Below are 24,460 nucleotides of genomic sequence, written 5' to 3' on the forward strand. Positions count from 1 at the left end.
TTTGATCTTTTTGTGTAAGACTCCAACAAGGCTAATACTTTGTATGTTCAAACAAACAAACATACATATTATGTATGAATGTTTTTTCGACTGGTATGTATGTTGTTTCTTCCATTTTATTCTTCCATGGATAAACATAATGCATGAATGTATGTACGAACATATGAATGTATGAATGTACGTACGTACAGTATATACAAATAAAGACTTCATCGTGAATTATTGTAAGTATACATATGTTCTTACATACCTATGTCGAAAAATTGAAAAAACGACATACTAACTTCTGAAAAAGTGACTTATTCCTAATTTGATAAAAACCACACATACCTCTGTCGAAAGAACCCAATCGTCCAAAAATCGATACCTATACATACATACCTATGTCCAAAAAATAGAAACAAATATATATTCATACATGTGTTCATAGATACCACTTCAAACTTTACTGTGAGTTGGGAAACAGAGGACACAGAGAGCAGCTTGTTTCAGAGGTATTACTGTTTTTATTTCAGAGTGTCTGAGAGAAAAGGCACTAAACCAAACCGGGAGAGTGACACTGACTTTGAATGGGAGAAAGAGAGAAATGCAGAGGAGTGGAGACAGGTTTAAATGAACATTAATAAAGTTTTCACAACACCAGGCATACAAACACACCAAACATCCACACACACACACACTATCTACACGTCCTGATTGATTAAATACAGCAGGCTGAAAACACCAGGAGCTTATAAAGGACAGTTCCGCAAATATTCGTTTGTCAAAATATCTAAACATGCCCGAACATCATGAGGAGTTTCACAGCAAAAATGTAAAATGTAGTGTTTCAGTTTCTCTTTGTCTTTCATGAAAAACCCCGGGAGCCAGCCTGACAACAACAACAAAATAAAGCATTAACTCTTAGAGAGATCATAAATAAAATGTTTCCTGCAGACAGCCTCATTCAGACGGGATTATCGTCTCAGTGATTCGACTCACCGTCCATAAATTTAGCGTAGAAATCAGGGAAGAAAGATCGATGCCTTCCTGAGAATCATCTCGTTGTAAAGTTGTCTTTTGTTTTCCCGTTTAGTCGTCTCTGCTTCTGTGAATACTCTGAAAACTCAGTGTACTTTTAGGAGACGTACATCGAGTCTGAATGAGGCTTTGATTATCTTTGCATCCAACTGTACTTCAAATCCTGGAAATAAACTTTCTTCATAACTTCCTACAAACTAGAATTAAATATAAGCTTTAAGTAAACATTTGATTGTTTGGCCTTTGTTTTTTTACTGTGGGGTGACTTATGCGTCTGAACATGTATAACCTACATGAGTTTAGTTGATGATAGACGACTTTACTTGAGTAGAGCAGCAGCAAAACAGATTTTATGTTGCTTAAGTCGCTGTGATAAAGTAGAAGAGCAACTGTTAGTAAAATGATTTCTAGAGGAAAGATCCTACAGCGTTAAAAGTACAGGTTACAGGAACAGTCAGAGAAGAGGGCCTTAAAGAGAATGTTATATTAGATTTAGTGTTTTTACAAAAAGCCCTTTTAATTCACAAATGTAGTCAAACTTAAAGGTGACATATCCTCCTCCTCCTCTTCTTCAGTGTAAATAAGTCTCAGAGCTCCTCAAAACACGTGTGTGAAGTTTCTTGTTCTAAATCCACTCTGATCCTGTATTTGATCATGCCTATAAACCCCTCTATTTCAGCCCTGCTCAGAACAGACTGTTTCTGTGTCTGTACCTTTAAATATGTAAATGAGCTGTGTCTGACCACGCCCCCTCTCTGGAAGGGCTTGGGTGTACTCTGTGCTTTCTCGCTCCATGTCCTGTTGTTTACGGTGAGAAGGCAGACTCAGAGGGCAGAACAAACACCTAGCTGTGGGAGTGTCACCCACCTGGGGGAGGGGCTACTGCCCTTTGTGATGTCATGAAGGGAAAATCTCCAAACAGCCTGTTTGAGCACACATTTTCTGAAAAGTGGAGCAGGGAGAAGACGGAGAGGATGGACTTTTCTCATCATTGGGGGGTTTGTAGACGGACTAGAGACACATGTTAGAGTTAGAGAAACATATGAAGTGTGTTTAGCAGAACATGTGATCTTTAATAAAATAAATTATGCGTGGGGAACTTTCATGTAAAATCAAAGTTTTTTTTTCTCACAAAATGGGAACTAAAAGTATGCATGTTTATTTTTACTAACCTTGTTTGAGGACAATGTGTGTTAGTATCAAACTGTGGCCCTCATTCCTCAGCATTGTCTCAGAAAGTTTTTTTTTTATTTTTGAATAATTTGACTTTCGGGATGATTAAAGCAAAGGTCAAAGGTCCCCAGATCTGTTTAAATACCTACATATTAAAAATGACATCTTCATTCACATGTCGCTTGTCTTCATATATCGGAGTGTTAATGTGTTCTTCAGCAAAGTAAATCTCATACTTTGGATTCAAACTCTCAACAGAAACCCACAAAAATCACGATATCAGACGTCTCTGTCCTCCAGTCCGTTTGTGATGATTGAAAACAAACACAGTTATTCTCTCGCACACATAATCACACACACACACACACAGAGAGGAGAGGTGACGGAAGGAGAGAAGAGGGGACCAGATCCAGGGAGGGAGGGGCTTCAGGGCAGAGTCTGCTGTGATTGGAGGGGGGCGGGGCTGTCCATCGGTCACAGCTGGTCTTTGAAGTAGCCGAGCTTGGCGACGGACATTTCTCTACGAAGCTGCATCACCTCCCAGAACATCTGCTCGGCTGGAAACACAGCACAGAGAAACATGATTCAACTTAAAGGAGCAGTATGTAACTGTGACACCTAGTGGTTAAAATGGGTGTAACATCATAGAGAGCTGTCCCCCCCCCCCCCCCCCCCCCTTCTCTCTAGAGTGGATGCTCACTCAGGTCACCATGTGGTGGACTCTGAAGCTTCAGTGTTTATCCAGCTCTGCATGGGTCTGTAAAACATTTTTCATGTATGTATGTGTGTGTGTGTGTGTGTGTGTGTGTGTGTGTGTGTGTGTGTGTGTGTGTGTGTGTGTGTGTCTCACCATCCTGCTGTTTGACCAGCCCTTGGTGGATGTAGCGGATGTAGGTGAAGAAGTTACACACTGCTGTGATCTGAGAGGAAGAGAGAGAAATAAAAATCAGTGTTACAGCACGAAGACATCGACAGGTTGGATCATGTGATCAGGTTTGTTTAATGAACACAGAGGTCTGATGACATCAGAGCTCATGAGTGACCTCTGCAGGTGTTCAAATGTAAAAACAGGTCCTGAGACTGGATCTGTTTGTGTCATTAAGTTCATACAATATTAAAATATTCTTTTTTCTTCATGTAATCTCAATAAGTGAACAAATCCCCTCGAGCCTGGGTGTTGAGGAACACGATGCACTTCTGTAATCTAGATCTTTTTTCTGTGCAGCTCACTCAGCACCATCTGTTTTTACTTTTGGAGTTTGTCACTCACATGATTCCTCACCAGCCTCAACGTCATCTCTTGTTTTTGTTTTGACTGAGAGCCCCCTGGTGGTGGACTTTACATACTGTGTGTGTGTGTGTGTGTGTGTGTGTGTGTGTGTGTGTGTGTGTGTGTGTGTCTACTCACTCTATATCTACAGTAGGGAGAAACGTAGTAATAGTTGGATGAATCTCCAAACTTGATTCTGTGCTTACAGGTTTTGGTCTGACCGCTCAGGGCACATTTTCTATGAAAGAGAGAGAGAGAGGGGGAGAGAGAGAGAGAGAGAGAGATCAAACATTTACAGACTTTGTTTAAACATGACGGGAGCTGAATATAAAACAAACTATGGAGGGCTGATGTTATATTAGAGCATCATGAAGGCAGGAAGGAGGGACGAGTGTTAGGACTCTTAAAGCTCGTCTCATCAGGATCATTCATGATGGGACTATTAGGGGGTAAAGCAGGGGGGTTTGGGAGGGCCAGCCGAGGGGGGAACGGAGGAGAGATTAAAAGATGCTGATGGGAGAGCGAGAGAGAGAGAGAGAGAGAGAGAGAGAGAGTCAGACTTACGTGACCAGTTCAGCCCTTCGCCCACTAGAGCAGAAAATTGAGGGAAGATGGAGAGATGATGATGAAAGAGTGAAAGCTTTGATGAAGAGGAGAAAGAGTGTGTGTGTGTGTGTGTGTGTGTGTGTGTGTGTGTGTGTGTGTGTGTGTGTGTGTGTGTGTGTGTGTGTGTGTGTGTGTGGTCTCACTTTGGTCCTCCACACTCCACTGCCGAGGCTTTGACCACAGGCAGCGGCTGGAAACCGACCGGCTCCACACTCAGCGTGTTCTGCTCCACCGCTTCCAAGATGGCCGACCCCAGCTGAGAGAGAACGGAGGAGACAGATTTTGATTTTGGCTTCAGTTGAAAAGAAGGTTGTCGTCTTCTTCTTCTTTGACGTTATTTTTTTTTAAGATATATTTTCAGTTTTAACATTGAAACCAGTTTATGTTGTTTCCAAAATCAAAGTTTTAAAATAATATTTGTAATGGAGATGTTTGTCAGCCTGACGTGATGATGGGGACTCGCTGTCTTTGTCCTGAGCTCAGGTGTAAAGTGGCTCTAAAGGTCCGGTCTGTACCTCGCTCTTGCTGAAGCTGAGGCAGGGGAAGATGTCCTCGCGGTAAACTCTCTCCAGGAAGCTGCAGTCCCGGTCCAGCGTCGGCTCCTCCTTCCACGTTTTGAACTCACCAAACAGCTGACCGTCCACCTGCGCGTCCACACAAACATCTCAGGATCAATCAAACAGCTGTGACCAACATTTACCTCTGAAGCTCTGTGTAAGCTCCTCCCACCTCTCTGCACTCCCGCACGATTGGCTGCGTGGCCGACGGGTCGGGCTGCGTCCCCAGGATGGCCGAGGAGGTGCTCTTGTTCCGGCTGTGTCCCTTCCTGAAGGGGGTCTTCACTCCGGCTCCTACAGAGGGGAGGTCACCCAGGGGGGAGGTGGGGGAGGAGAGCACGAGCGTCTTCAGGGCCTGAACCTCGGCCTGGAGGACGTCGATCTGAGGAGGACAAAATGTTTCTGATAATCTGAATGATTCTAAAAAAAATATACTTAAACACTCAGATGGGCCTTTTTGTACTTTTGGAAAACTGGTGTCACTAAAAGGAAGATTACAGTCCACTGCACAGCTCCTACATCACACCTTTTGTACATTTTTTATCATTTACATTTTTAAATTCTATTTTATATTTTGTAATATCTTCTTATTCTGTATTATTTAAGTTGTTTCTAGTTCTGCTTTATTTCCTTGTTAATTGTTTAGCACCAATACACCAAGTCAGATTCCTTTATGTGTAAATGTACTTGGCAATAAACCCTGATTCTGATTCTGATTCCTTTTTGCTCTCATGGATTTACATCCCTGTAAACTTTTATCCTGAATAAACCCTTCAGTCTGTCTTCAGTCTGTCTTCAGTCTGTCTTCAGTCTGTCTTCAGCCTGTCTTCAGTCTGTCTTCAGTCTGTCTTCAGTCTGTCTTCAGTCTGTCTTCAGTCTGTCTTCAGCCTGTCTTCAGTCTGTCTTCAGTCTGTCTTCAGTCTGTCTTCAGCCTGTCTTCAATCTGTCTTCAGCCTGTCTTCAGTCTGTCTTCAGCCTGTCTTCAGTCTGTCTTCAGTCTGTCTTCAGTCTGGAGAGGTCGAGTGTTGTCACCTTGCCCAGAGCTTCCTTCAGCTGCTTCTCAGCGGTCGCCTGTTTCACGTTCGCTTCTCTGACCATCTTGTGGGCTTCCTGGAGAACACACACACACACACACACACACACGCACACACGCACACACGCACACACGCGCACAGACACGCACACACGCACACACACACACACACGCACAGACACGTGCACACACACGCACACACACGCACACACACGCTTAATTAAAGGAACAGTTCAGCCTAAACATTCACTGTTATAAAATCTGTAGTCACAGAAAGTGAAGCTCGGTTTGTTGGAGTCTCAGCTGATTGGCTACTTGAGGATACAGGAGCAGGATAACACACACACACACACACACACACACACACACACACACAGATTACAGTCTCAGCACCTTCTATGAGAGGAGAGCAGGAGGAAGAACGTGAGGAGGGAAAGAAGAATACATGAGTGGGGCAGATTCAGTCTGTGTGTGTGACCGCGGCCTCAGGAGGGACAGAAACAGGAAACAGGAAGTAGAGGAGACGGACTGAGACAGTGAGGGGGAGGCGGACCGACCTGGAAGAGGCTGGCGGTGAGCTCCTCCAGCTCCAGGCCGAGCTGATCTCTGACTTTAGACAACCTCTCACACTCCTCATCCTTCAACAGCAGGTCCTTTCACACACACACACACACACACAAAGAAAACAACACAACAGAAAAACAAACAAAATGAACACATGGAGGTAAATCATATCATGGCAAAAATAAAAAACCTCAAAAATGTAGAAATGAAATTCAGTGAAAGATGTTTCAGAAATAAAACAAAATGAATGAAAATATGTTTTAAAAAATGAAATCATGAACAGTGTGATGACATGTAGTGAAAACACACACACACTGACAGACTGCACACACTCAAACTCTACATACTTCAGGATAAGAGTGTGTGTGTGTGTGTGTGTGTGTGTGTGTGTGTGTGTGTGTGTGTGTGTGTGTGTGTGTGTGTGTGTGTGTGTGCTACCCTCTGGGCCTTGGCGAGCTCCTCCTTCAGCCTCTCGTATCCTTTCTCTCGGACCTCCATCACCGACGGGCTGCGGAGCCGCGACAGGCTGTCGCTCAGCGCGCTGCACTCCTCGCCGTCTTCTCCGGACAGGAAGGTGCCGTCCAGTGACTCCGCCTCCTGGCCTGGCACACTGTGCAGGGTAACCATGGAAACAGGAGTGTTGGGGTTAAGGAGTGTAGATGAATTTGGTCAAATAAGGTTGTGAGGTCGAGGAGTGAACAATTCATTTGACTTTTAATTTAAAAAAAACTCATCAGATTTCAAAATATCATTTTCTACATTTCCATTCCTCGCTCTACCTTCCATTGTGGCTGTGCCGCGGCGTGGAGTAAACCGGCTGCGTGGGGAGCTGGTCAGCCCGCAGTGATGTGGGGAGGCCAGTAGGGGGCGCTCCCAGAGAGTGTGTGCGGTACAGAGAGGTGGGAGGGGTGCTGTGACGGACGGGGGGTCGCTGCTCCGCCTGGTTCTGCAGGAGAAACACACACACACACACACACACACACACACACACACACACACACACACACACACACACACACACACACACACACACACACACACACACACACACACACACACACACACACACACACACACACACACACACACACACACACACACACACACACACACACACACACACACACACACACACACACACACACACACACACACACACACACACACACACACACACACACACACACACACACACACAGAATGAACTGATGACACACTGACCTGATGCAGAGGCCCCGCCCCCTGCTGCACTGACGACATGTGTGTACCTACCTGCAGGTCAGGCGTGGTGGGCGACGCCAAGTTCACCTCATGAAACCCCTCCAGAGTCTCTGCATTGTTCTGACCGCTGCTGCAGGCCATAGCAGCTGCTCTCAGACATCATACACTCTGCACACACACACACACACACACACACACACACACACACACACACACACACAGCTGTTAGCTTAGCATGCTACCATTTCTTTATTATAGTACTAATTGAATTAAAGATTTACCATAGTGCAGGAGTGGATGGAGATGCAGGCAGGACTGGTTTGAGCTTCACAGACTGTCAGAGAGGTCGTTGACGCAGGCAGGAGGTCTACAGGTGAACCAGGTCTACAGGTGAACCAGGTAAGAACAGACCTTGATCTGACACACACACAGACGGGATATGAGAGCAGGTATGAGGTGTGGCAGTGATGAAGCGGGACAGAGAAGTGGTTCAGATAGAAGTGATTGTAGTTGATTTCTGGCTTTATTTCCCCCGTTCCTTCTTCGTCTAATATCCTGTTTATAAAACAATAAACTGTATTTGAATAAGGCGGTGTGGACTTTACTTTCTGGGTTAAACTCCAACGGACACAAACAGGAAGTCCACAGGAGTGTCTGACCACTCCTCTTCTTTTGGTCCACACCAGAACAAAGCATGGAGTTCATCCTCACACCACAGACTTTTTGTATTTCCTTTCTTTCCCTCACGATCATTACCTTCTGGGTTTGGGACTTTTTCTTCCTCGGTGGTGTTAACCTCCTCTTTTGTTTTGTGCCTCCGTCAGGTGTTTTAACAGCACACCGGTCCCACCTGCTCAGCCTGGTGTGTGTGTGTGTGTGTGTGTGTGTGTGTGTGTTAAGTGGGTGTGTTCCCCTCAAAGTGAGCATATACAAAAGCTGAATTCAGCACCTCGACAAACAGAAGGAGTGTGACTCACAGAAAACTTTACGTCACTACTGCAAAGGTTATTTCAAGACACAGTTTAAGAACTAAGTGTGTGTGTGTGTGTGTGTGTGTGTGTGTGTGTGTGTACCAATTAATAGTGATTATAGATGAGCTGTCAATCACACGTCAACACGCTCTGTAAACGATCTATAACTTGTTGCATGTTTATCACAATAAACATTTCATTTTGTTTATTATTTTGGATCAGAGATTCATCGTTAATAACATCTTGAAAAGGCGACGGGAGCCCAGTGGTTAGGACACACAACCAACCAGCCAATCCCTCCCCTCTCTCTCTCTCCCCCTCCTCTTCCCTGTCTCCATGGAGACCAGTTCTGGAGGTCCCCGTAGTAACCCGACACCCCAAGGGATGCTGGGTAATGGATACAGTTATTTCAGCCGCCTGTTAGAGGCTCGTCCCGTCTGTTAACAGAGTTTCAACTGGAACCTAACGCGATCTGGAAACACTGAGAGCTGGACTGAAACACTCTGCAGACTCTTCAGGAAATAAAAAACTCATCGTTAATCAAACGTTATGCAGCTCACAGGGATGATCAGCTGCCTCCACTTATCTGAGACGTGTTAGAGTAATACGAGGCAGCATCAGCGCCGACTCGACAGGCTTTTTGAAAACTGCAGAAAGTTTTCAAGAGACCAGAGACAACCCAAAAGGCTAAAGCAAAACGTTGGAAAGAAATCAAAAATATGAGCATCACTTAGGGCTGGGCGATATGGACCAAAACTCATATCTTGATATTGATCAGCTGAATGGAGATACTCGATATATATCGATATGTATTTTATTAACAGTGAAAACCTTAAAATCTATTTAAAAAGTAATATTATGAACTTAAAATGTTCCTTAAATCCAATAAAAGAGAGAGAGAGGAGGAGCAGACAGTCAGTCATCATCAGTGAGATGAGAAGAAGGTGACCTGGCACCTCTGTAACGTTATTTTAATGCAACTTAAACTATATCCATATTAACGATGTTGTCTTACTCTATATCTTGTTTGAAAATATATCGATATATCTTAAAAACTCGATATATTGACCAGCCCTAAGTCACTAGCAGCTCACTTTCCCCTCCTCTTCTCTGGAATCGATCCAACGTAAAACCTCATGAAAAGGTGAAAGTATAAAACCATGTTGTTCGACACAGGAGCTCGTCAACTACATGCTTATACTTCATGATGAAGTTATCTGCAGAGAGGAACACTAACTTTATTTACACGATTAAAGTAAAATAACAATTGAAAACCAATATCTGTCTTTTGTTTTTTTAGAATTGACAATAGTGATGTCAGTTAGTTTAGAGAGACGATTACATAATGAACCTTTCTGACCCCCAGATGTGCATAAACTACATTTTATTAACTTATTTTTAAAATGTAAACATATATCCATAATCTTATCTGGCATTAGGAGCAGGTAATTATCAGTATCGGCTCAATAGTGCATACCTATTTATTCATATATATATAATTATTTATTTAATATATTTATTATTATTATTTATTTATTTTATATATTTATTATTATTATTTTATATATTTATTATTAATATTATTATTATTTTTTATTTATTTTATATATTTATTATTATTATTTTATATATTTATTATTAATATTATTATTTTTTTTTTTTTACATTGTAAAGAGAGCTTGGAACACAAACATGTGATTGCCAGCTGTGCCTGCTCTGCTCTGTTGTTGCATTTGACTCATAAAGATAACTTGAACTATCACAGACTGTAGATTCCTGCACAACACAATGATTTGTGTTAAAGGGATCTCCAGGTATCAATCTAAGAGATGAGTGAGAAACTGAGTCCAGAGGTTTGAGAGTGTGAACAGTTGTTTATTTGGTGAAACTTTGGACCTTTGCACCAAAACTGCAGAGAATGCAACAAATGCTAACTCAGTTTAGTGACAGCAGCCTCTGTGTTCACTCACATGATGTGCTGCAGCTCAATGTGATGCTATCTGCATGCTAACAGGCTGAAGTTTAAACCCTGACATGATTTCCTCTATGCTCACCTGACGTGAACAAAAAAATAACAGACAGGCCAGGAACACACCTGTGTCAGGCCAGGAACACACCTGTGTCAGGCCAGGAACACACCTGTGTCAGGCCAGGAACACACCTGTGTCAGGCCAGGAACACACCTGTGTCAGGCCAGGAACACACCTGTGTCAGGCCAGGCAGCAGCTAGCACTGAGTTAGCCTGCAGGTAGCATGTTATGTGTAATGACCATCACATGCTAGGCTAGTGTTTTTAGAAGCTAACGGTGCTATGTGACACTACACACATGAAAGATGCATGACTGCTCTGTCAGCTGATGCTCCTCTCTGCTTTAACGATTAGCTGTTAGCATCAGCTTCATTCAGAGGCGATGATATGTTAGCACCTCTGTTAGCATTGACACTTTAACATAATATGAATAGCATTTTAAATAAAATTATAATCAGTAGTTAAGTAAATAGCATTTTTTTAACAATTGCACGGAGGCTCTCCTGCATGAAAACAACATCTGTGCGTTTTTCTCCCGCAGGAGGATTAATGATGACGGGGAAACCCTGCTTCCATTATCGGCCAACGTACAAACCTCCGCCGTGATCTGACAATTTCACCATAAAATACAAGATTTAAGGGGATGAATGGGAGATGAATTTGAATAGTAAAGCTCTAAGAGTGTTTAAGCATTGACAGTCAGCGTGTGTGGTTGATTAGTTTTGGAGGAAAGGGACAAACAGTGCGACAGACGGTTCAGTGTCCGATAATGGAAGCATTACACTTAATGCTGCGTTTGCGTGAAGCTAGGTTAGCAAGCTAGCTAATTCACATAACTTGCTCAACAATAATTAAACATTCACATTTTTGTAAATTAAACTGAAGCTGTGGACTCACCGGACCGCTGTGTGGGTTATTCCTCCCGGTAACGTACTGAGTCGACCCGTCAAACACACAAACAAACGGTCACACCGGAGCGGTTGTTGACGCAGACCGGAGAGGGTTACTCCAACTGACGGGAGAGGTGTGTTCAGGGACAACTGGGAAACTACTGAATGATCGTCACCTTGTTTTGATTCTCAGCTGTTGTAGGTATATAATAATAATAATAATAATAATAATAATAATAATAATAATAATAATAATAATAATAATAATAATAATAATAATAATAATAATAATAATAGTAATAGTAATAGTAATAGTAATAATAATAATAATAATAATAGTAATAATAATAACAATAATGATAATAATAGTAATAGTAATAATAGTAATAAATAATAATAATAATAATAACAGTAATAGTAATAATATTAATAGTAATAATAATAATATTAATAGTAATAATAATAATAGTAATAATAATAATAATAATAATAATAATAATAATAATGATAATAGTAGTAATAGTAATAATATTAATAGTAATAATAATAATAGTAATAATAATAATGATAATAATAGTAATAGTAATAATAACAACAATTATTATTATAATAATAATAATAATGAAGTTTATTTATAAAGCACTTATCAAAACCAACGTCACAAAGTGCTTTACAGAAAAAAGAAAAAATCCCAACAGTCAAATACACAACAATAAAATCCAGTTAAAAAAGCATGAAAAATAAAACAACAGTGCAGCAATCATCCAATTAACAGAGAAAAAGGGAAAACAACCGAGACAAAGATCGGCTAAAGTTAACAGTAAAACAAATAAAAACATCCTGGATGAAACAAGGATTATAAAAAGGCCTTACGATAAAAATGTGTTTTTAAAAGTTATTTAGAAGAAGTGGAAGGTATATTCAAATCCTTATGATTAAGTTAGTGTACATAGATCACTCTGCAAATACATAGTTTCAAGTGAAAGCCATTCATGAAATGTATAAGCACGAAGTAGGTCTAAGTATGAAATAAGAAAAAATTACATTTCGATATCTTTTCTATCTGCGATATTTATTTTCTCTAAAGAAATAGAGAAAATAAAATCAGATAAATGTGTGTAAGTGGGTATTTTATGTACATATTGTAATCATAATTCAGTACGATTTATTCCTCTAAGAAATGTTTCTATTAATCTAAATCCAACGCTTATTTTGATGAATTTAAGAGGTTTATTTAGATTCTAATGGTTGATATTTCTTTCTTGCTGTAATTTTGATGGCTAAATTCAATGTGTACCGGTCTGTTGGATAAGAAATGCTTGTGCAGTAATGACATGGTTTGGATGAAGCAGGGTGGGATTTTCTGGCACAACTTCCCCGACTACCAAGGTGCATGAAGAGTGAGAGGCTTGAAGAGGTCAAAGAGCTCCAGCATTACCTGCACCAGGCCTTCATCAGGGTCGTCCCCGAGGCCACACGCTGAAACGCGTCGGTCTAATTTGTTAATAAAGTTGATCTTAAAACTACAGGTGTTGCTGGAGCTTTTTGACCTCAGAGTGACCTGGAATATAATCCCTTACTGGATCCAGAATCAACATCCTCTAGTTTTCACCTGAAGGTATGAAGGAGTGATGTACCAGGCTGCAACCAGCAGGGGGCGCCAGCGACAAACAAATCTTCAATAAAAAAAATAAATCTATTTTTTATGACAAGTTTTAAAGTAAATTCCTTGATGTTTAATTATTTTTATTTTCAGTAAAAAGAATAATAATAATAATAATAATAATAATAATAATAATACATTTAATTTGTAACGCACTTTACATTTTTGCAAAAAAAACTCTCAAAGTGCTACAGCAAAAAAAAAAAAAAGATAATAATAAAAAATAAAATAAAAAACACAAATACTTTTCGGGAAAAGTAACTCTGTGATTTGAAGTTTCGGATGTTTAAGTTGCACATCTAAAATGAATGACACAAGACAAGTTCAGAGAAGATGTTTTTCCAGTCAGATGGCAAAACAGGTCAAACCTTAATTGTCCCATTGTTCCTGAACTCATCCTAGTGAAACTGAGGTGGGTGTGAGTGGGATAACTTTGTTCTACGTCACTTCAGTCATATCTCTACACACCTTGACGACAACACACACACACTCACAAACACACACACACACACACACAGACACACACACCCTCCTGTATGATGTGGGCGGAGCTTCTTCGTGGCTTTAACTGGCGCGTGATGCGCCGCCGTGGTGTCATTACGCACGCGGAGCTGTCCAGGAGCGCACGAGAAACGGATTTTTTACATTTACAGTTTTTATAAGTCAGTTCTACTTTTATTTATTTCTACGACCTTGCAGGAAAAAGAAACCCTGAGATGATTTTTCGTTCACCGTGATTGATGTGCGCAGCTGCTGGGTAAGCTCTTTTATATTTTACACGTTTTTCTGTCCAGGTGTAAAGATGATTTAGATGCTTATGAGGAGGTTAAGATGCTCTAAGCTTAAACGAATACATAACTAACACAGACCTCTACATGGGGGAACAACTCTAATTGCAAATTCAGGAAAAAAAAACTTCAAAAAAAAGTCTAAAAAAATGATGTCAACATAAAAACAAGTCTTAGCTTTGCAGAACTAAATGTCGTTTAAATAGTTTTACAAATGGATACTAATTAAACAACTTACTTAGAGTTTGTTGAGTGCAATATCTACACTATTTAACACAGCACTTTGTGTGTATTTATATCTGTGAATAGTGTTTATCTTGGTACTTATTGGTTATTTAATCATCTCTATTCTATTTTATTTTTACATCTTAAAACGTATTTCTATATTTCCTGGTGTTTTATTGTGTTTAATGACGTCACTGAAGACCAATAACATTAAAAGTGGGTCAAAAGAACCACAAGTTGTTTTTCATGACATAAAGAACACAAAGATGAGATTCTTACTGGATCGACATCAGAAATCTTTTCTGTTTTCTTTTGTCGCTGAACTCAAAACGATCAAATCAAACAATGAAAACAGTTAGGGATTCATTTATGACCACAAGTCTCTTCTGCTTCTACCGTTCAAAACACAGTTCTTTGTCTGCTCAGTTTTTTTCTGCTTTTCGCTTCAAACCTCGTGAAGGATTTATTTCTCTGCTCTACTGAAGTCTATCATCTTCATCATTATCATCTTCATCAGAATGTGTGAGTGCTAAAGATGGTTTCGGCTGCAGGAGCCTGTTCTGCAGCTTCCTGTTCCAGGTGAACTGGTCCATCAGGTGTCTCACTCCGCACGGATGCTGAGCAGAATATTTCAGAGCAGGAAACTGATCATGAGCACTCCTACTTTCCTGCTTCTGTGCAAACCATAAAGATCATAAAAACTACAACAACACCACCTCGAGAAGCTCAAGTGCTGCCAACACATCCGTAAATGTTAATTTTATAAATAACCGTTTGTTGAACTTCTCTGCCTCCTCTGTGTTTTCACCCTGAACAGACGATTAGATGACCCCCGAGTGCCACACGGGTCCAGATGTGATTCTCGTTTAGTTCTTGCGCCGCCCCAGGATCACCTGAGTCCCCATGAGAAGTCATAATGACCTCTGACCCTCGCAGCATGGACCTCCGTCTACAGGCAAACCCTCAGCTCCACTACGGGGTCAACGGGGGCCCCGGCCGAAACGCCAGACCAGGGGTAACTATTTGAAAACCCTTTACTATTTTTAATTTAGATTTTCTTACACTTTTTGGAAAGTTGAAAAGATTCCAGGTACGCACTGTAGATGGTCCTGAAGTTCACCTGTTGAGGTCTGTTAGTCTAATTATCACTTACAGTCTTTAAAAAAAAAAAAAAAAAAAGATATCGGCTGATATATCGTATTGGATTTTTTTCTCTCTCTAATATCGGTATCAGCTCCAAAGATTCCATATCGGTCGGGCCCTATAAAGTTGAAAGTTCATATTGGTTATATTAGAAAACAAGAAAGCGTCACCTTGGAAACGATGCAATGTTCGGTTTCTTATTTAGGTTGCAAATAATTTAAACCCAGAGGTCGGTTATTGTGCAACAAGTCTTAAAAAAAAGCAGATTTTTTGACCTAGGTGGACTCTGAGAGGTGAGATAAGGAGCATGTAACATGTTTACTGAGGAGGTTAGAAGTCTAAAAGTAAAGACCCAGACTGTAACCTTTGGACAGCGCTATGCCAAAGGTTACTGTGTTCCTATGTGTCGAGGGTTTATGCTAAGCTAGGCTAACCAGGCTAGATACTTAGCTTACCGTTATGAGTGTGGTATCAAATGTCAGATTATTCCCAGAAGTTGCTTTAAAATGACTTCCAATGTGAGGGACCCGTTTATATCTTAAAAACAAAAACAAATTAAAAAGTAGTGAGCTAACAATTCCAAGGCGTGGGATCAAACCCAGAGTCCAAAATGACGAGGTTACAGTGCTTCGTTTTGTCCACCTGTCGAAAAACTACAATTATTTAAAAAGAAGATGTAAATGAAATGTTTTTTTATAATTCTGCAGCAACTGATTTAAATCAATTTAAAACTAAATATTAAAGGACGCTGATGGCCTAGTGGTTAGAGCACATGCCAGATGTACAGAGACTGTAGTCTTCGATGTGGATGGCCTGGGTTCGGATACGACCTGTAGCTCCTTTTCCCGCCCGTCGTACCCCTCTCTCTCTCTCTCTCTCTCTCTCTCTCTCTCTCTCTCTCTCTCTGTCTCTCTCTCTCTCTCTCTCTGAGTCTCTCTCTCTCTCTCTCTGAGTCTCTCTCTCTCTGAGTCTCTCTCTCTCTCTCTCTCTCTCTCTCTCTGAGTCTCTCTCTCTCTCTCTCTGTCTCTCTCTCTCTCTCTCTCTGAGTCTCTCTCTCTCTGTCTCTCTCTCTCTCTCTCTCTCTCTCTCTGAGTCTCTCTCTCTCTCTCTCTGTCTCTCTCTCTCTCTCTCTCTCTCTGAGTCTCTCTCTCTCTCTCTGTCTCTCTCTCTCTCTCTCTGAGTCTCTCTCTCTCTGTCTCTCTCTCTGAGTCTCTCTCTCTCTCTCTCTGTCTCTCTCTCTCTCTCTCTCTCTCTCTCTCTGAGTCTCTCTCTCTCTCTTTCTCTCTCTCTCTCTCTCTCTGCGACTCACTGTCCAAAGCATAAAAACCTTAAGAAAAAATCTTGAATCTTGAACAGCAAATCAAATCTTGGTCAAACTGGTGTCACACAGAGGACACAGGTTTGAACAATACCTCCGTCATGAGATAAAGATCTGTTCAGTGGACTGGAGTCAATGGCGAGGTTGTTTCCTTTGTCTCCTTACACTCAGCGTATCAGATGAACAGCTGATTATTTAAACTCGCACAGCACATTCACCCTGACTCGAGGCTCTGCGCTGTGTTTACACAAAGCGCCCAGTCATCAACACTCGCTGAGAAATGACACCTGCTCAACAACTTAATCCCTCCGCATGCCTTGGGGATGACATCCATCATCTACACACACAACAACACGACCAAACCGGTTACGCTGCGGTCTTCCAACAGACATAACTCCCAGCAGCAGAAACCAGCACATCAGTGTTCATCTCTGATTGGTTTCAGTTGGGTGTTTTGCTTCTGCAGGTGTCTTTGTGTGTGTGTGTGTGTGTGTGTGTGTGTGTGTGTGTGTGTGTGTGTGTGTGTGTGTCCGTGAAGCACAACGAGGCTCCGGACAACCTTGTTGTGACACTTTTGTCACAACACTGATGTCAGCAACAAACCGTGTTTGCCTTGTAAACCGCGAGCTGAAGGTCATCACCTTGAAAACGGCTCAAATAAGCAGCTTCTCCTGCTCGGATGTGTAATTATATTTAAACACAGTCTGCGATCAAAAACACTACATTGTCCGCTTGTTGGAAATATCACACAAGCAAAGAAAAAACACGACTTACACTGTAAAGACTCAAATCTAAGCGAGTGTGTTCAGCGGCGATTCTAGAGTCTGTTGGGGCCCCGAGACAAAAATTCATCAGGGGGCCCCTCCAACCCGCGTTCATAACCATCATGTCTGCCAGTGTCCCGACGCTTCCTCCTCTTCCTCTCTTTCTTTTTTCACTCCTCTTCATTGTCTTTTGGTGACTTTTTTTCACAATGTTTTTTGGTTTTCAAAGGAGATGGAGTTCTGTCAGACGGGGCCCCCTTTAGGGAGGTATCCTACTGTCATTGCAAACTTTGCACATTTTGAGACACTGCTGTGGTTTTAAAGTTTATCATCCCTGGGGGCCCCCCTACTGACCTGGGGACCCCAAGCAGTTGCCTTGAAGGTCTTGAAATAAGATGCCTGTATTTAAATTAGTTATTTCATCTAATTTCAAGAAACTTAACAAGTAAAATATTCTTGCTGCGTTGGCAGATTGTTTCCCCGTAACAAACAATGCAGGCTTTGTTTTCATATCTTAAAATCTGATGTGTATCTGGACTTGTCAGGGGAGTGTCAACCAATCATCTTTGAGTTGATTTGTTATCTAACCCAAAGCTGGGAATCTTTAAATGAACATTTTTCACTCTTGAGCCTGAGCATTGTTAGCTTAGCTTAGCTTAGCATAAAAACAGGAAGTGATGGAAAGTCATCTTAAGCTAATTTTTTAACATTTTTTTCCATCTTGTTTGCAAATCCATACACTGACACAAAGTTAAAAACAAAATATATAAAGTGGAGGTTGTGAGATTATTCTGCTGAACGGCTTTTGTATGTAAAGACTGAGAACAATAATGCAAAGAAGACACATTGTTACAGGGGATTACCTGTTTTCTAAGGCCATGTGGGTGGACCCGATCATTATCAGGGCTGAAAAAGGCCTGAAGGTGAAAAAAATAAAAAAGAGCTGTTACTGAACTGTCTATTGTGTTATTCATCAGTGGCAGCACTGTTTGAAGCAGGACAGGTAGCCATAGAGGTAAAACACAGATGGGAAGAGGTGAAGGAGGAGGGGCATTGGAGCTATCAGAGGGTTGGGATTCAGGGACAAACAGTCCTGTGTTCACCCTGCATGGAGTTTAGTGAAGAGGAGGAACGAGCCTCTATTGAAGTGGTGGCAGCGACTACTTTTGGGGAAAGTTTATACTCATGAAACCTTCCATTTTGCCTTGACAGGAGGATGACACGCTGCAGTTTCTGAGCCGGGAGGAGCAGGAGTGCCTCAAATTCTTCGAGAAGACCATCGACTCCTTAGAGGATGGTCTGGAGGATAACGATGCAAGGAGGCAAAGGCAGTTAAAGCCCCCTTTGGTTGATGAACCCCCAGTCCCAAGTCCAATGGTGTCCACCCTCCTGGCCAGACCCCCCAGCCACAAAGACCACGATATAATCGACCTAGTTCGTTCCGATCCAGACTTGCTGCAGACCAGAGAGCCAATCTTCAGTCCTACTAATCCAGGTAGAGTACAGACGTTGGTTCTTGTTCTTGCGGGCCATAGACAGATTTCTTGGTATGGTATGGTTTATGAATTAGAGATCCGCTTATAGACAAATACATTTCTTTGTGTCCATTTGGCTGTTTTTTTGGAGAAAATGTCTGAAACTACAGTTGCAGAAAGAAACAATTCCTGTTGTCTTTTGCACAGTTTTAACCTGCATTTTGTTCCTTACAGATTTCCATAGTATGGTGCAGGCCCCCGAAAGCCACTTCGAGATAAAGCCAAGGCGTGATCCAATGGACAGCTTGCCATCAGAGTACAACCCTCCCTTACCCAGCGGCAGCTATGGGTCGACAGACCACTCGTCCTACCACCCTCCAGGCTCTGTCCCCACCCCGGTTCTGATTGCCCAGAAGATTGCAGAGAACCAAGCGGGAGGAAACGCAAACATAAGCCCGTCCTCGCTCCTCCGACGTTGCAGCTTAGAGTTGGAAAAACCAGCGAGCAACATCATTGATCCCGCTGTCAGACAGGGTCCTCCTACCTCTACAAAGCCTTCCCGCTTTCCTGCTAACATCAATCTGGTTCATGGGAGCAAGGAGCACCAGAGCCAGTCACTACCTAATGTCAGCATCAACGAGAGACGGGCACAGATGCTAGCGAATCTAACAGGAACCGCACACCCTCTGTTGCCGGAAGATACCCAGCATGCATTAGAGCCGAAGGCTAGAAATACCCCTTCGCGCAGCATTTCCTTCAAGGACCCCGAACCGGACAAATCCCGGTTGGAGGCCCTGTCTAAGCTGGGCCTGAATAGAAACAGAGCCATGTCTGGGGGTATGTCGCTCCTTGTCAACCCTGACAGCGCCTCCCTACATTCTCCCACAGATGTAGTAGACGCAAGTGCCAAACCTGTGGAGGCCAGCGTACCCCAAACAATGGAATCCAGTCACAAATTGCCAGAAGCCTATGTGTCAACATCACATCACAGCCAGATTCACGCTGACAGGAAACCAGAGATTTTGCGGACAGATTCTGTAGGGAGCAATGAACGGTTCCCCTCACCTCCACCAGCGATAGAAAGCAACTACTATCCACCTCCTTTGGAAATCAAGGAGCCTAGTTCCCCGGAGATAGCCATAACTTCACCAGAGTTTAACAGATATGGTGGGAAGTCTATCGTGATCAAACCCTCTGTGTCCTCCAGGAGTGAACCCACTGCGATCTCGTCAACCAGTCCTGAACCCAAAACCCTCCCGCCTGCACTGGCTCATCCCTCCGAGTTCAACGACTACGGCGGGAAGACTAAAGTCATGAATCCCGTAGCCATGACCCGGAGCGACCTTCCCGACATCCTCAGCTCCCACATCAACAAGAGTCAAAGCTTGCCGGCCAAAGTAGAGCCGACTGAGCTCAACAGTTATGGAGGGAAGAGTCGAGTCATCAACCCGTCCACGGGGATCAACCGCCCTTCGGTCAGCCCAGCAAGGAGTTTCAAAGCTCCTGCCCCGACCCCAGCCCCAAAACCTCCTCGGAACTCCTACCACGGCGCTGTTACCCCGAAAGCAGCGCCAAGAGGGGTGTCGCCCGAAAAGCGGAGATCCAGCTCTATGTTTCGACCCCAAAGCATCACTGTGAAGTTTTCTGGAAAGGGGGCCACGGATGAATCGCGGAGGGATGCATTGAGGAAACTGGGACTACTGAAAGACTCATGAGAATCTCTGGGAATTTATTTTTCAGTCTCGATTTGTTGAGCCTGAATGTGTACCTGCTGGTGGAGGTGGTATACTAGACGTTTCTTTATTTATGCCTGACTGTGTGGACTGTGTCAGAGAACTACTTTTACAGAGGAATGGACTTGCACAGCCAGTTTTCTCTTCCTGGACATTAAAAAAAACGAACAAACAAGTCGGACACATCGACACTGTTTTGGAGGAAAAAGTAGATTACCTGCTTTGTGTTGCTTACAATCCAAGACACTTTATACCTCTGTGAAGATGTATAGAACGGAACTAACACTGTTAAGAGGAGCTTCATATTTGGTACTTTGGGAGCCACGTTACATGTGGTCTCACCTTGATTGTTTATAGCGAGACTTTTTAAACTGAACACTACTTTTTGTTAACATCTCAAGGAAAAGGGTTGAAGTTTTTTTTTTTATTGTCAACAAATCTAATGAGAAGACATTCACCTTACAAAACTTTTGGACAATCATGCACTGTCTGCAGCATAGAGAGGAGCTGTAGTTTTGATCAAACGTTACTCAAGTGTATTTATTGGGGACTAATTTGAGCAGACACATTTATTATTCTACAAAGTGTTCCCTTCATTAGGATCCTTTTATGTTGTCATTGAGTAAAAGTACACTACACGACAATGGAACTAAGATGAGCTTTGACTTTGGATATCATTTGGAAAGAGTGCCAAAGTTAGAGATTTTTAGATGGATTTTTGGATTCTGTTTTTACGTCATAATTTAGGTTGAAGAAATGGGCAGCTTTACTTGCACCAAAGAACCACCAGGGCCTTAAAACATGTATATATTATGCAGCAGTTAATTTGTTGTTTATTTTATTTATTGCACATTTGTCTGGTTCTACACCAAAGCACAATAGAAATTGTTTTGAAAATGCCCCGAGGAGGCTCCTTAAATTAAATTTAATTTTGAGATTTTATCTTGTGGCCCTTTTTAAAAAATATATAAATTTGTGCTTAAGATACTCACAACGTAATTTAAAAATAGGAATTTTACAGGCTCCTTGAAATGTATCAAAGGAAATATATGGCTACTGGATCAACACCGGGGGGGTTTGTGGGGGCCCAAAGCACAGTTTGGCCCCAGGGCCCCCTTAACAGGCTGATCCAGCCCTGTTGTCAAAGTTTATTGGAAATATATATCCGCAATTAAGATACCTTTGATTGCATTTATACAAAACTTGGAGAAGAATTTAGATAAAATCCAATTAAGGGATCAATCATACAGTATCAGGAGGGCAAAACGGATCAGAAGAAAACTCAGACAAGATGTGCAAACCTATTATTTTTGTATCAAGTTTACAATGTATTTTTATGTTTACTGTGTCACTTTTCTTCTAGCAGCTGTCAGAAGGTGAAATTCATGTTCAAACACAGGCTGTGAAGTCTTTCTACATCCCATCACATGGGAATCTTTTATTGTTTCACCGGTTTGTTTACCGACTTCGGGCATTTTACTCAGTGGTGTGTTTTTTTTTCTGTAAGCACTTATGGAGCAAGAACAAAGTGAAAGTACTTTTCTCTCCAGCAGTTATATGACTTATGAAACTACCAAAACTTTACTGTAATGAGCAAAAGATGTTTGTTTTTTTGTGGCAAATGTTGTACATACAGTACAGTGAGCAAAAGAGGATCAAAGACTTCCAAAGTCACCCTCGTTACATCTAATATCTCCATCGTTTCCATTAGTGCTGTCCTGGAATAACTCTGCTGCAGATGTTACGCTGAAAAGAGCCTGGGGTTTTCTTGAAAAACGAACATCTGAGCCGAAAGATATTTTTACTCCACGAACAAACCTCCCACACCAAACCACAGACTGTGTGGAATGGGGATTGTGGGCAGGGACTCTTACTTATTATTATTTTTTATTCTGCAGACTTCAAACCTGCTCTTTAGGGATGGGCGAGCACATGGCATTGTAGAAAACACAAGCACTAAAAACCACAGAGTCTACAAAAATACATCCTGGGAGTACTTTGTGAGTTTTTTTATCCCTGTCGATGACATCGCTGTTTGTGTGTTGTTTAAATGTTGTAGAAACATTAGTGTGTCCGTCTGTATGTTTGTTAACCACGGTTTATCCAGACTCCGGCCCTCTGTAGTTCACCTACAGTAACTTTTGAAGTATGTTTTATTTCCCGCAGGAAGAGATCCTTCTCCTGTGTGAATTTTTTTGTTTACAGACTCCGGTTCTCTGTAGTTCAGCTACAGTCGTTTTGAAGTATCTAATGGTGCATAAGTACAGAGTATAACATCGCTCTGTACAACACAGCTTTCTTTAGAGGACATGTCTCTGCAAAGAGGATCAAAAAAGTGCATCCATGTGTGGTGAAAGGGAATATTAGTGGCAATGTGAAAAGTGCTGCTATGGTACAACAGCCTGGTATACTTTCTGACTTTTCAAATGTCCTTGTAATTGTAATTGTAATTGTCCATTGTAAACTGTTAATAATCTCCTTAAAGTGTGTACTGTTACATGTTTGTCAATCATTAAAGAGCATAATGTCACGCCTTGTCTAATTGTTTTTCTTTTAGTCTGGTATGTAAAGAATGAGAAGGTGCAGTTCAACACTCATATCCCAGGTCTGGGAAATGTTTCACCTGAGTGGAAACCTACGGGATGGTTAAAGGAAGTGGTTTTTACGACGGAGGATTAGGGGCCAAGTTACAAAAAAAATAATAATAATATAAAATTTTGAGTTTAGAGATTAGATATTGCAAGAAACTGGAGCTTTACCCGAAGAAAGAAGGACACTGACTGGGAGGAAATTGTGTCTTTAGTGGCAGAGGAAAATCCTTAAAGGGTTCTTTTTTCATCGTTTTTGCGCAGTCTGGTCTCAAACTCATAAATTTACAAGATTAAATTCGAAATGTTAGATTTTTTTTTCTTTGAGATGACCCAAATTGTTGATATTTTTCAACCAATGAGAATTGTTCAATAAAGGAAAGTGCAGCTTTGACCTCAAACGCGATAGAACAAATAGATGGAACAAAACAAAAGTGCTTCATAGACTTTTTGACACAGGCACACATTCTCAATCCCCCTAACAACAGCACTCCGACCCACTTTTGGGCTCCGACCCAGCAGTTGGGAACCACTGGTGTAACGGTCATGAGGCAGCTAAAAGCGTGCAGCTCCTGAGTCCTGGACAATAAAGTGTATCGTATCCTGATCGTATCATATCCCCCCGGTGGTGGAATGAACTTCCAAACTCCATGTGATCTGCAGAGTCCCTCTGCACCTTTAAGAAAAAGCTAAAGACCCAGCTCTTTATGAATACCTACTAACTTAATGATGATGGTCTCCATATTATTGATGATGATGATGGTAATGACGATGGTTTTTGTTTGATAACGACGACTTATAAGATGGTTTCTATACTGATTAGAGCTCTCAAGAACTGCCCTCAATGTTGTGCTTTGCCTCTGGTCACTTCCTGTCAGCACCTGTGTGTCCAATCAGACTCAAAGCTGATCGTTTGCTCTTACTCACATTGTTTTCTTTTTTCTAGATCCTTGCTTGTGTTGTTCTTACTCTCTGATGTACGTCGCTTTGGATAAAAGAGTCTGCTAAATGAATTGTAGAATATCAAAATGTAACATTTCTTGTGAAGCACAGGAAGTCACATACACACTCATTTAAAAATGTGACATTTTACAGCAGAGATAAACATGTTTACAACCTGGTTAAAAAATGAAATAGGCCTGATAAGTTATTGTCCTCATAAGCACACACTGTACGGGGGGTTAATTTAATTTATAACGCATCTGCTTTTATTTAAGAACGATACGTGTTATCGATAGTTAGGCGCTTAGCTGACATGATTGACAGGTGGGCGCAATCTAACAGTTCTTCAAGAGGTTTAAAACCTGCTCCAGCTCTCAGCCTGTCGTTATGTTGACTGAAAGTTAGACTGAGACAGGATTTCCAACATGGCGGCTGCTGCTGATGAGCCTCCAGAGCCCCCTGCAGGAACAGATGTGTATCTTCATCC

At 41.7% G+C, this 24,460-nt stretch overlaps 2 protein-coding genes across 5 annotated transcripts; one reads left to right on the top strand and one right to left on the bottom strand.

The window, feature by feature from the left end:
- Nucleotides 1-483: 483 nt before the first annotated feature.
- rab3ip (RAB3A interacting protein (rabin3)) lies at nt 484-11,476 on the bottom strand. Of its 3 annotated transcripts, XM_029275284.2 has the most exons (14): nt 11,342-11,476; nt 7,726-7,861; nt 7,496-7,612; nt 7,003-7,169; nt 6,662-6,833; nt 6,217-6,312; nt 5,659-5,736; nt 4,799-5,008; nt 4,585-4,713; nt 4,213-4,325; nt 4,028-4,051; nt 3,602-3,701; nt 3,044-3,113; nt 484-2,750 (listed from the first exon to the last, which is right to left on the bottom strand). In XM_029275284.2, exons 3-14 carry the CDS (start codon nt 7,583-7,585, stop codon nt 2,668-2,670), a joined length of 1,332 nt encoding a protein of 443 aa, XP_029131117.2. In that variant the 5' UTR covers nt 7,586-7,612; nt 7,726-7,861; nt 11,342-11,476; the 3' UTR covers nt 484-2,667. The 3 variants fall into 3 exon arrangements, with proteins under 3 accessions (XP_029131117.2, XP_029131118.2, XP_020516115.2); XM_029275285.2 differs by lacking the exon at nt 6,217-6,312; XM_020660459.3 differs by lacking the exon at nt 4,028-4,051.
- A 2,089-nt stretch (nt 11,477-13,565) lies between these two features.
- On the top strand, nt 13,566-22,973 carry LOC110001799 (proline and serine-rich protein 2). Of its 2 annotated transcripts, XM_065951526.1 has the most exons (4): nt 13,572-13,754; nt 14,828-15,025; nt 18,448-18,730; nt 18,945-22,973. In XM_065951526.1, exons 2-4 carry the CDS (start codon nt 14,927-14,929, stop codon nt 20,423-20,425), a joined length of 1,863 nt encoding a protein of 620 aa, XP_065807598.1. In that variant the 5' UTR covers nt 13,572-13,754; nt 14,828-14,926; the 3' UTR covers nt 20,426-22,973. The 2 variants fall into 2 exon arrangements, with proteins under 2 accessions (XP_065807599.1, XP_065807598.1); XM_065951527.1 differs by lacking the exon at nt 14,828-15,025 and having other exon boundaries at nt 13,566-13,754.
- Nucleotides 22,974-24,460: the final 1,487 nt, after the last annotated feature.

This window comes from Labrus bergylta, chromosome 23, assembly GCF_963930695.1.
Source record: "Labrus bergylta chromosome 23, fLabBer1.1, whole genome shotgun sequence".
NCBI lineage: Eukaryota > Metazoa > Chordata > Actinopteri > Labriformes > Labridae > Labrus > Labrus bergylta.